Raw genomic sequence first — 12,556 nt, 5'->3', positions numbered from 1 at the left:
TTTTATTGGTTTCCAAGGTGTGGGCCCGAGGAATTGACTTTTATTGACTTTTTGCAAGTTGTATTAGGATCATAGCTTTGTTAAGTGGAATTGTTTCTTCTGTAATTGTTTGATGTATTTAAGTCGTCTTTGGCTAGATTGAGTCGCGCGGTGGTGAATTGGTAAAGAAAAAGGTAAATTGAGTATTGAGTTGGCCGAATTGAGGTAAGACTGTTGTCTAACTCTGTGAGGGGGAAACTACCATTAGGTGATTTATTTAATATGTGTAACTCGTTGCTAGGGCTACGTACGTATGAGGCGACGATTGTCTGTAAATAGTTAGAGTCATGTTATTGTCCGGGTAGACTTAGGTTCCTACCATGCTATACTTGCACTACATGGATTATCTTTGCTCGCTTAATTTATTTTATTTCGCATTATGACTTGAGACTAGACATGCCCAGAGTGATAGACTCGCTATTGTAGAGAATTCACGAGTTTCATGATGAGTTATTGAATAATTGTACTCCTTTTATGAAATTGTTCCTGCGATATATATATGTTTCATTGAAAGGTTTTTCGTCAAAGAAATTATAACTCACATGTTTATTCGTGAGTGGGGTTAAGGACCCGTTAAAGCTTCTTATTCTAATGGTATTGGGTTGTTCGCCTCGGCAGAATTTATGTACCACACTTTCATGGGAGCGATCGTTCGCATCAGCAGTTTAATAGATGCATCTATAGTTCGTACCATTTGACCCTCAGCAGTGCACAATTTACTATTCTTATGTTGGATCGAGTTGTATGCCTCGGCATTTCTATAAAATATCCTCATAAAATCGTGCATAATATTTGGCAAGAAGCCAGTGTATCTGTGAGTTCTTCTTGATTTGAAGTATAACGACCCATTTTGGTGAGGTCAAATATATATATATATATGCATGCATGCTCGGGTTGAGGAGGAATTTTCTTATTGAGGCCTTTAGGCTATTGTAAGGAGGAGAATTGTACCACGTATTTATACTTGTTTATTTCATTTATTTACTCTGTCTCATATTTGTTCACCTCTTTACTGTACCTGATATTATTTGACCGTTAGTAGTGATGATGTCGACTCCTTATCACTACTCCTCTGGTGTTAGACTAGATACTTACTAGGTACACGTTGATTTATGCATTCATACTACATTTGCTGCACATTTTTGTGTAGGTACTTTTATATCTGGTAGTCCTTTAGGTGCGGAGGCGCGAGTGATTCAGGGACTTACCGTAAGCTACATTTCAAGTTACGATCCGCAGCTAGCAGAGTCTCCTTCAGAGTTATTTATTTTCCCCTGTCCAATTAGTATTCCAAATAGATGTTGTATTTTTTACTTCCTAGTTGATGCTCATGCACTTGTGACACCGGGTTTTGGGGGTGCCTACGGGTTGTTCATTAATGTAGTTGTGGAAATATTTTTTTCACTTGTAAATCCCATTTTTACTGTGTAATTAAAGAAAACTATAGACCCCACTGGTGGGATTATACTGGGATGTTGTTGTTGTTGTTGTAATTAAAGAAAACTATAATTTCAAATACTTAAATGAGTAATTAAGGCAATCATTTATTAGTGGTTTGCTTGACAGCAGTATTAGGCGCCATCACAACCCTTAATGAATTTTGGGTTATGACAATATGATATCAGAGCGCTAGGTTCGCTTAGGTCTCACGAGTCATGGGCGAGTCTAGTAGAGGCTTGCGAATCGGTACGGAGTTGTCTATACTTATCTTCGAGAGGCTATAGGACTGTTAGGAGCACTTCCCTTCTTGATTGATCATTATGCGATTTGATTCCTTTGAGGCTTATGCCTCTCTTTCCTTCCTATTCAATCTTATGCGACGTGAAGCGCTTGATATAAATTGGGAATCAAGGAATTGTAATTGTACTACGTATGTGGTGTAGGATGTTTCTCCCTGCGTATTTGATTGGGCTATTATCGTTGCCTTGCGGAAAGTCGTTCTGTCATTTTAGCTCAGTATCGGTATTACCTAAGGTTTTTAAATTTGGCATTGATTGTTATGACGATTCGTGCGTTGCTATCGCATAGTATCTGTGTAATGGTAGGATGCTTGTCTATGCGTCGAGGCAGGGAATGACTTGAAAGGAGGTTTTACTCAGTGCATAATTCAAATATTCAGTATTTTATTTTCGGCAGAGGAAAGGTAGTCAGAATGAGAATGTTCAGATTTGTGTTGATGGAGCAACGAGACTTGGTATTTTTGAGCGTGGTGGAATTTTCACCTGTGATGTGATGTTGTTGTCCTTGTTGGATGTGCTAAGTTCACCGGTGTTATAATTTTCTTCAATTCGACTTCGGGGCGGTGTATTGTGAAATGGTGCTGGGGAAGCGGTTATCAGAAATCACAATGTGCAGTGATTTAGAATCGAATCGGTGTCCCTGGTGTTGATGGCTCGAGAAAGATGATCTTCGGGGAGGTTTAAAGTTGGTAGCAATCTATTGATCCAGGTGCTACAGAGATGGATTTTTTATTTAAGGCAACAACTGGGCAGCTAAGGATGAGGAAGGGCACGTCGGAGGTGTCTTGCGGTGGTTGAATTTCTAGAAAGCTAGGTGTAAGAAGTAGGAGTCGGGTAGTTTCTTAAAGGAGAGGGTTTAACCAAAATGGGAGAGTGGCAGAGTAGCATATGTGTTCTGTGGTAGGATAGCCACAAGCCTTGAGGAAAGTTTAGAGGAATTTGGGAATCATGATGGACAATGACTAGGTCCACAGTTTTTATTTGGATGCAAAAGTTAAAGTGTGGTGCCTAAGGATTTCAAGTCCGTAGTATGGTTAAGTATCGAACTTTTACAACAGATTATGAAAGGGGGCTTGGACTGTTCTATGTTATCTTCAGTCTGTGGTGTAGCATTAGAGGAACAGGAGAAAACAACTTCGGATTCATAAAGGATTTATCAGGATGGGCGTACCACCTGAAGATGTGAAGGTGTGCATAAGGAGGGCATAAGATGGTTCATGGGTTTTGAGACAGTGTGGTCTCGTGAAATGAGGTCACTCAGAATGAGTGTAGATTGGGTTCGTTATATTTTGAATGGAGCTATTATTTTTTCTAAGGCAAGTCCAGAGTAAATTTGAAGAAATCGGATCGGTTAGCAATGGTTGAATAAGCGTGGTGGTAACAAAGATCAGTTCATTTAGCATGTTAAGTCATGTAGGTGATTTGTGGTGGTATGTGCGAGGCTTGACGGCCGCTATAATTTGATTTATTTTGAGGCCATCAAGCATTTTGGCATGTTATGTTAGATGGATCCCAAAAGAGTTATGGTGGTTTAGACCACTACTTGAGGATTGTATTTTCTAAGGTTATGGGAATTCAGTCGCGTGTTGCAGTGGTTCTCCTAAAATGAGTTAAGCGAAAGGTTTCTATATGATGGAGTGTTTATTCTATTAGTGGATCAGGTGTTATGATTAAATTCTTTTACTCTTGCATATTAGCATGATTAGGTGCAACAAGTAGCCTGGGAATTGGAAGTTGGGGATCAAAGTTGTAGCTCGGTGTTGACAAGAATGTCACAAGCTCGGACAAGCAGAAAAGGATTCATATGGTTAGAGTAAGCTGGTATTTCCTTTAGGATCACTTGAGATTGGTGTCATGTGTAAGAGGCTTTGCCTACTGATTGCAGATTCTTGATTTGCTTTACAGCATTAGTATGGCTGGTGGTATGGATGTGTAGACTTGTTACCTGGTGCGCAAGGTCGTGGGAGCATATCCTATGGGAAGATGGTATAAGTGTGATATATATTCACTTGATTGATTTAAGATTAAAATCAAGTATGGAGATTATGTTACTATCGCTAATGGTTAATGTGAGAGTTTAGCCTGGAAGGACCTCTATTCAGTTGGTTATGAATTGTGGAAGTTTGTTCCGAATTCGACGGTTGATCTGGTATCATGGGAAAAAAGGTTATTGTGGGTCCTTGAAAGGTTATTGGCCTAGTATGGTACGATCAGAATTGGCTTGAGGTACGAGGGTGGATCTAAATGTGTGTGTAAGCCCTATATTTGGTTGGATGAGTTCATTTTGGCATGGCATTGTTTACGGAGGAGTCTTCAAGCATTGGATGTTATTTCTATCGTCGCTATTCCATGTAATCTATATTATGCAAGGTGGGTTGTGAGGTGGCTTGACTATTCGCACATATGATGTGATCCCATGCAGTTTGTGTTGTTATATGAGCAAGATGTCTCTCGAGATGCAGGTCATTCATTATACCTTAGTTGTGCTTTGGTTTTGTAGCGTATGACGCTATCCGTCTTCCCAAGGTTATATTTTTGCACTTGGTGTGTTTGTGGTTACCATTCGGGTATTTCTTAGGCATGAGCATTCTAGCTTGGTAAGTATTTCCTTATAGATTATTATATGTGGATCGGGTAGTACGCCGCCACGGGTATGTTGTTCAGATCGAGTGGCACGCCACCACGGTATCATGTGTGGATCGGGTTGCATGCCGCAACAACGTGATGCTGAGTACAGTTCATGTATCTATTATTGTATGTTTTGTTTCTCACTTTCCGAGGGAAGATTCATAACATCTTTTCAGTGGTTTAATCAGTTAAATGGGTTGAGTAGTTCGTTCCAGAGTTCGTTTTCCTTATTTATCATGTTCAAGTAGTATCTTATTGGCGCATTGATGGCGTCATATGAGACCTTAGATAGTGTTTGTGGTGGCTTATTGCCGGAAAGACTTGTACGGGGTGAGACGAGATTATTGGACATGGGATCGGCGCGATCAGATTTATATAAGACACATTAAAGAGTAAATATCGTTATTCAGTCCAAAATGAGATAATGGTTCTTGTCGGGAGAAGAGACTTCATAAATTATGATTCGGCAGGTGGTTATGAGTTCTACATATTTTTCTATCGTGGAAGCATTGCGGGAGTTGAAGAAAGGCTTATATTGTCATGAGGTATACTACGAGCTTTGGGTTAGTGGAAATTTTAGCTGTTATGCTTGGGAAAGATTTGCCTTGGGAAAATGAGTTACACTGTGCATGGTGTGAATTCAGTAAGGGTATATAATCGTGTTTGGTTCAGTATGTGGTGATTGATACGGTGTTCGTATGTTGGAAACAGGCCTGGTGGGGAATTCAGGATGTTAGAATTTGACTCTAAGGCTTATTTGATTAAATAGAAGGGAGGATCTTTAGATTGATTCGAGCCGATGTGCTCAACTAGGTTGTGGTAGCATGGGTAGGTGCTTAAGGGGTTAAACAGTGATTTCGGACAACTCCAGGGCAGTTCTTAGCATGTTCGAGGACGAACGTATGTTTAAGTGGGAGAAAATGTAACGACCCAACCGGTTTTTTTGAGCTCTAGCGTGTTTTCCGGCAGTTTGAGACCATGAGTAGCTTCACCTCAGGTATTATGACTTGTACATTTGGTCGGAATTGAGTTTCGGGAAGTTCGGAGTTGATTTAGAGAGAAAATTCTTAATTCGGAAGCTTTAAGTTGGGAGAATTCAGTAAGATGTGATTTTTGAGTAAACGACCTCGGAATCAGAATTTGAAAGTACCAACAGGATTTTATGATAACTTTGGATTTGGGCGTACGTTCAGATTGGGTTTTGGATGACCTGGGAGCGTTTCAGCGCCTATTGTGGAAAATTGACATTTTGGAAGGATTTCCTAAATTTGGGTTGAAGTGCATTTCAATGTTTTTCAATATCCGATTGGGATTCTGAGTCTGGGAATAGCTGTGTATGGTGATTCTGGTCTTAGGCGTGCATCTGGATTTGGATTCGAAGGTCTGTAAGGTAATTTGGAGCATTTCGGCGGAAGTTGGAAAAGTTGAAGTTTAGAAGGCTGAGATGTTTGACCAAGAGTTGACTTTGGTGATGTCGGGGTCGGAATACAATTCTGAGAGTTGAAACAGCTCCGTTGGGTCATTTAGGACTTGCCTGCAAAATTTGGTGTCATTTGGAATTGATTTGATATGGTTCGAACGCTTGGTTGTGATTCTAGAAGTTCTTGAAGTTCATTATGATTTTCATGCGTTTTAGCATCCGATTCTCTAGAGGTTATTTCGATGTTTTGATCGCATGAACTAGTTCGTGTTGTGTTATGGGACTTATTGGTATGTTCGACGAGGTCTCGCGTGGCTTGGGTAAGTTTCGGATAGGTTTAGGTTGTGTTGCGCTTGTTTTTTATGCTTCGTCGTTGTTTCTTCAAGCATAAATGGTACCACATTAAGCAAATGAGTTCCAAATTTAGTTTTTAATGAACCATTAGATTCGTATCATACTTACAGAGCCATAGCAAAAGAATTGTTGAACTTAGACATTGTATGAGGGAGTTATGCTCATTTCCGTATTGGGGAGACTGCTGGTTTCTAGTGTGGTCGCAATTGCGAACTTCTCTGTCGCAATTGCGACCTTTTCCAGCCCTGTTCTTGTTCGCAATTGCAAAGGCTTCTTCTCTTTTGCGAGGGTTCGCAATCTCAAATGCGACATATGTAGCTTGTTCTCATCTGTGTAATTCAGGTTTTTGCTATATTTTATCGTATTTTGAACCCTAGGTCCGAGAGTGGGCAATTTTGAGAGATGATTTTCATACCAAATCATTGGGTAAGTGCCTCTAACCAATTTTTAATTATATTTTGTGATTATACCTTAGATTTAACATCAAAATTCATGAGAATCTAAAGGAAAATTTGAGGAAAATTGTAAAATCTTTCAAAATGTAAAATGATGATTTGTAGGACGAATTGGTATCAGAGTTTTATAATTTTGGTGTGGTTGAACTCGTATCGGAATGAGTATTCGGGTTTTATAAATCTTATCGGGTTCTGAGGAGCGTGCCCAGGAAGTTGACTTTTGTTGACTTTTTGCAAGTTGTATAAGGATCATAGCTTTGTTAATTGGAATTATTTTTTCTTGCATTGTATGATGTATTTAAGTTGTCTTTGGCTAGATTGAGGCGAGCGGTGGTGAATTGATAAAGGAAAGCTAAATTGTGTATTGATTTGGCCGAATTGAGGCAGTGTATCTTGTCTAACTCTGTAAGGGGGAAGTACCACTAGGTGATATAATTAATATGTGTAACGCATTGCGGGGGCTACTTATATACGAGGTGATGAGGATCTGTAAGTAGTTAGACTCATGTTATTGTCCGGGTACACTTAGGTTCACACCATGCTATACTTGTACTATAGGGATTATCTTTGCTTGCTTAAATTCTTTTATTTCGTATTATGACTTGAGACTAAACATGCGTAGAGTGATAGACTCGCTATTGTAGAGACTTCACGAGTTTCATGATTAGTCATGGAACAATTGTACTCCTCTTATGAAATTGTTTTCGCGATATATATTTTTCATTGAAAGTTCCGTTAAAGAAATTATAACTCACATGTTTATTCATGAGTAAGGTCAAGGACCCGTTAAATCTTCTTATCTAATGGGATCGGGTCGTTCGCCTTGGTAGGATTTATGTACCACACTCTCATGGGAGCGGGTCGTTCGCCTCAGTAGTTTAATAGATGCATCAATGGTTCATTCCGTTCGAACCTCCGCAGTGCAAAGTTTATTTTTCTTATGTTGGATCGGGCCGTACGCCTCGACATTTCTATAAAATATCCTCATGAAATCGTGCGTAATATTTGACACGAAGCCAGTGTATCTGTGAGTTCTTCCTGATTTGAAGTATAAAGACCCATTTTGGTGAGGTCCACTATATATAATATATATGCTCTGGTTGAGGAGGGATTTGCTTATTGAGGGCTCGAGCCTATTGTAAGGAGGAGAATTGTACCACGTATTTATACTTGTTTATTTCATTTATTTACTCTGTTTCATATTTGTTCACTTCTTTACTGTACTTGATATTATTTGACCACTAGTGGGTGACGATGTCAACCCCTCGTCACTACTCCTCCAGGGCATGGGCGGACTTACAGTAATACGTATGGGTTCCCGGAAACCCAGTAGCATTTTTTGTAGACCCTGTATTTGTACTAAGAAATCTGTAAATATATAACAATTATTATATGGGAACCCATTTCCAAAATGCAATCCTGGTTCAGTGGTAAGTCCGGGAACCCAGGTGTGGCCCGCTTCACATGCCTGCTGACGTGAGTTCGAGTCTCCGTAACTTCTTTTTATAATATCCTTTGATTTTTTGGGAAGTACTTCCTCGAAAGTCGAAACAGTAAGGGAAAACATCACTCCCTCACTGTTAAGTTAGTACAGTCTATCCACTACAGTCTATTTTTTTAAAATAATAATAATAACAATAATAATAGATGACTAAAGTCAACTTAAAAAGAAACAACCCAATCAAAAACTCCCCAAAAGCTTTTTTGTCCCAAACCCAAATCAAACATTAAAGAGAAAAGTTAGGGTTTCAAATATCTGTTGCACTGGTTCTGTTGTTCGTCATTCTTTCTTCTTAAATCTCAACTTTTCTTTTGTTGCCTATCAAAGACAAGTGAGTGATCCATCATTCCATTGCAGGTGCTCTTCCTCTTTCATCTTTTTTTTTTTTTAAATTATTTCCTCTTATATTATATTTATGAAATAATATCTCTTAACTTTTTATAACCATTGGTTTGGTATGACAACTTGTTGTAAAAGTATAAAGTATTGTATTAATATTCGTTGGGATTTGGGGTTGGGACCATCTACTTTAAATTTTATTACTATTTTTGGATTTTTTTAAATATTAATATTTTATTTAACATTTTAACTTATGAAGTTGGGTTCTAGATCTTATTTTTTAATAAAAAATAATAAGCAAGTAGTAAAATTGTATTGGAATCTTTCTTTGCATTTTGCTCATTCTATTGGAAGTCAGCGACCTGTGAAACTTGGAACTTGGAAGTACAATTTGCTCATTTTAATTAATAAACAAGAAGTTACATTTTTGCTCATTCTAATCAATATTATTCTGTGATTTCATGAAAATCAATACACAACTTGATCTCTAAGTTTTATCTGTTGAAATCAAGTACAAACTGTAATAATTAATTTGTGTCTTATGATTTGTACGGAATTTTAGTGAGAGTCAATATGATCAAGAGATTTTTCAAGCCGCAAACGTCTTCAGGTTCTACTTCTAGTTCTCCTTCGCTAAGCTCTCCTTCATGTCCAGTGATTAATGACAACGTCAATTCTACCCAACCATCAGACAAAGATATTATATTGGATTCGAATCTTCTTAAACCTGATCCTGGTGAAAGAAAACAAATTTCAGAATTTCCTCCTAATCTACGCGACCGAGTGAGAAGACATTACATTCAAAGAGGGCCTTGTCGGCCTCGCAATTTTATTTTTCCAAAAACAAATTTTGGTGGAAAATTGTGTCATTTTAATCAGGAATGGTTTAAAACTTCATATTCTGGATGGTTAGAATATAGTATTAAAGAAGATGCAGCATTTTGCTTATGTTGTTACTTGTTTAAAAATGAGATTGGAGGATATGGGAAAAAAGTAAGTGATTGTTTTACAAAAGATGGTTTTAGGTCTTGGAATAAAGGTATAGAAAGGCTTAATGCACATGTGGGTGAAGTGAATAGTGCTCATAATCGGTGTTTCAAGATGATGCTAGATTTATCGAATCAAGCACAATCTATTTTAACATCTTTTGATAAGCAATCCGAGAAAACTAAAAGTGAGTATCGGGTTCGCTTGAATGCCTCAATTGATGTTGCAAGGTATCTTTTGAAAGAAGGAATGTCTTTTCAAGGTCACGATGAGCGTGAAACTTCTACAAGACGAGGCAACTTCTTAGATCTCTTAAAGTGGTATGCGGATAAGAAGGATGATATAAAGAAAGTTGTGTTAGAAAATGCTCCAAAAAATGACATTATGATTTGTCCAAGCATACAAAAAGACATTGTGAGTTCTTGTGCAAAAGAAACATTGAAAGCAATTGTTGAAGACTTGAACGGGGATTACTTTGGGATATTGGTTAATGAGTCTAAGGATGTCTCTCATAAGGAACAAATGGCGCTTGTTTTGTGTTATGTCAACAAAGAGGGTAAAGTTATTGACGATTCCTTAGCATTGTTCATATTAAAGATACATCCGTAAAGTCATTAAAAGAAGCAATTTGTTCTTTGCTTTTGGAACATTCATTGAGTAAATCTCAAATATGGGGACAAGGTTATGATGGAGCTAGTAACATGCAAGGAGAAATTAATGGTCTTAAAACTTTAATTATTAATGATACTCCTTCGGCATATTGCATACATTGTTTTGCTCATCAATTGCAGTTGACTCTAGTAGCTGTTGCAAAAAAACATTATGAGGCCGAACAATTTTTTGATATTCTTGCAAATGTTTTAAATGTTGTTGAGGGTTCTTTTAAGCGTAGGGAGATGCTTCGAGATGATCAAGCAGAAAAATTAGAGGAACTACTAGTGCTTGGTGAAGTTCACACGGGAAGCGATTTAAATCAAGAACTTGGACTTCAAAAGGCAGGTGATATTCGGTGGGGTTCTCATTTTAAGACAGTGCGTAATTTTATTAGTTTATTCTCATCAGTTGCTCATGTACTTGGAGTTCTTGCAATTGAGGGTTCAAATTATCATGAGAGATCAATGGCAAAAAGTCTAGTGGATGACATAAGATCTTATGACTTTGTGTATATGTTACATTTGATGTTGAAAGTATTGGCACTTACATATGATTTAAATATGGCTTTGCCAAAAAAAAGATCAAGATATTGTAAGTGCAATGAAGCTTGTTGGTTTTGCAAAGACACAATTGCAAGATATGAGAGATTCTAGATGGAATTCTTTGTTAGAAGACGTCTCTTTATTTTGTGTCAAGCATGGTATTGTGATCCCCGAAATGGATATGAATTATGCTCGTGGAAAGTCAAAGCGTAAGAAATCAAGTGTTACATATTCTTATCATTTGCGTGTAGAAGCTTTCTATGCTATTATTGATTTGCAACTTTCGGAGCTTAATAGTCGTTTTAATGAAGTAAATACTGATCTACTTCTTGGTATGGCTAGTTTGAGTCCAAATAATTCTTTTGCAAATTATGATAAAGACAGGATTATGAAACTTGCTACACACTATCTAAATGTGTTTACTGATTCTATGCTTGAGGATCTTGGTTTTGAGCTTGACATCTATATTGACTATGTGCGAGAGGCGGGCAATGAATTCTCTAACTTGAAAAGACTTGGAGATCTTTCAGAGACATTGGTTAAAACAAATTTGCACAAGACTTGGAGACTTGTTTATTTGCTTGTGAAGTTAAGTTTGATATTGTCTGTCACTACTGCAACGGTAGAAAGAGCTTTTCTTCGATGAAGTACATTAAAAATGACTTGCGAAGTAGAATTGGTGATGAATTTTTTAATGATTGTTTAGTTTGTTATATAGAGGACGAAGTATTTGAAAGTGTACCTAATGATGCGATCATTGATCGTTTTAAAACATGACTAGTCGTCGAGTACAATTGTAATGATAATGTTTATATTTATATGTTATCTTTAAGTGTTTTGTTATTTTCTAAATGTACGTTGAATATTGATACCCGCTTCTTAATTCAGTTATTATAATATATTAACTTAAAATTGCGGTAGGAACCCATACACTTCAATTCCTAAATTCGCCTCTGCTCCGGGGTTAGGCTAAATACTTATTGGGTATACATTGATTTACGTACTCATACTACGTACACTTGCTGCACATTTTTGTGCAGGTACTTTTATTCGGAGATGCCAGTGATTCGGGGACTTAACGTGAGCTGCATTTCAGGTTACGATCCGCAGCCAACAGTCTTTTTCAGAGTTATTTATTTTCTCCTATCCAATTTGTATTCCAGACAGATACTGTATTTTATTTTACTTCCTAATTGATGCTCATGCACTTGTGACACTGAGTTTTGAGGGTCCGTACGGGTTATTCATTAATGTAGTTGCAGAAATAATTTTTTCACTTGTAAATCCCATTTTGTACTGTGTAATTAAAGAAAACTAGTACATATTTTCCCTGGTAATAAAATTTAAATTACCAAAAAAAATAAATTAAAGAAGACTATGATTTTAAATATTAAAATGAGTAATTAAGGCAATCATTTATTATTGGCTTGCCTGACAGCGATATTAGGCGCCATCACAATCCTTAATGGATTTTGGATCGTGACAGTATATGTGCTGTAGTGATATAAAGAGAGACTACTTTGCATCATGTATTTATGGAGAGTGAAGCTGCGGTGCATTTGTGGAAATATTTTGGTAGTTGTTGGGAATAACTCATACAAATGGTCCTATCAAGGATATGCTCAGAAGGTTGCGAGACACAATGCCTAAAAATGCAATTCACAAATTGATTCTGCATATTACTCGAATTGTAGTCTATTGGAAGATATGGAAATGAACATTTTCATGCAAATATGGTACACAGAAGAAAATGTGGCACAGAAGTATGGAGCACCAGATATGGTGTGTCATAAAACTGACTTCTGGACTTGCTTGTCCAACTTATAAAAGTGGCTCAAAATTGCCCTTCCACAGTTAATCTCCTCCACCATGTCTAATACCATCTCATGTGGCCGCCA

At 37.5% G+C, this 12,556-nt stretch overlaps 2 protein-coding genes across 2 annotated transcripts; both read left to right on the top strand.

Moving 5' to 3' along the window:
* The first annotated feature begins 9,048 nt into the window (after positions 1 to 9,048).
* On the top strand, positions 9,049 to 10,769 carry LOC142180929 (uncharacterized). Its single transcript, XM_075253035.1, has 2 exons — positions 9,049 to 10,018; positions 10,060 to 10,769. The coding sequence occupies exons 1-2, from the start codon at positions 9,049 to 9,051 to the stop codon at positions 10,767 to 10,769; spliced, it is 1,680 nt and encodes a 559-aa protein (XP_075109136.1).
* A 64-nt stretch (positions 10,770 to 10,833) lies between these two features.
* LOC142180928 (uncharacterized) lies at positions 10,834 to 11,304 on the top strand. Its single transcript, XM_075253034.1, has one exon. The coding sequence runs from the start codon at positions 10,834 to 10,836 to the stop codon at positions 11,302 to 11,304; it is 471 nt and encodes a 156-aa protein (XP_075109135.1).
* The last annotated feature ends 1,252 nt before the right edge of the window (positions 11,305 to 12,556 follow it).

This window comes from Nicotiana tabacum, chromosome 5 (genome assembly GCF_000715075.1).
Source record: "Nicotiana tabacum cultivar K326 chromosome 5, ASM71507v2, whole genome shotgun sequence".
NCBI lineage: Eukaryota > Viridiplantae > Streptophyta > Magnoliopsida > Solanales > Solanaceae > Nicotiana > Nicotiana tabacum.
Note: the sequence above shows the minus strand (reverse complement) of the source record. Positions and strands in the feature narration are given on the sequence as shown.

Excerpts from the sequence above, each read along its gene's own strand:
- LOC142180929 (XM_075253035.1), top strand. The coding sequence starts at position 9,049 with ATGATCAAGAGATTTTTCAAGCCGCAAACGTCTTCAGGTTCTACTTCT. Across the intron at positions 10,019-10,059 it reads GTGTTATGTCAACAAAGAGG|ATACATCCGTAAAGTCATTA; the intron begins GTAAAGTTATTG and ends TTCATATTAAAG.
- LOC142180928 (XM_075253034.1), top strand. The coding sequence starts at position 10,834 with ATGGATATGAATTATGCTCGTGGAAAGTCAAAGCGTAAGAAATCAAGT.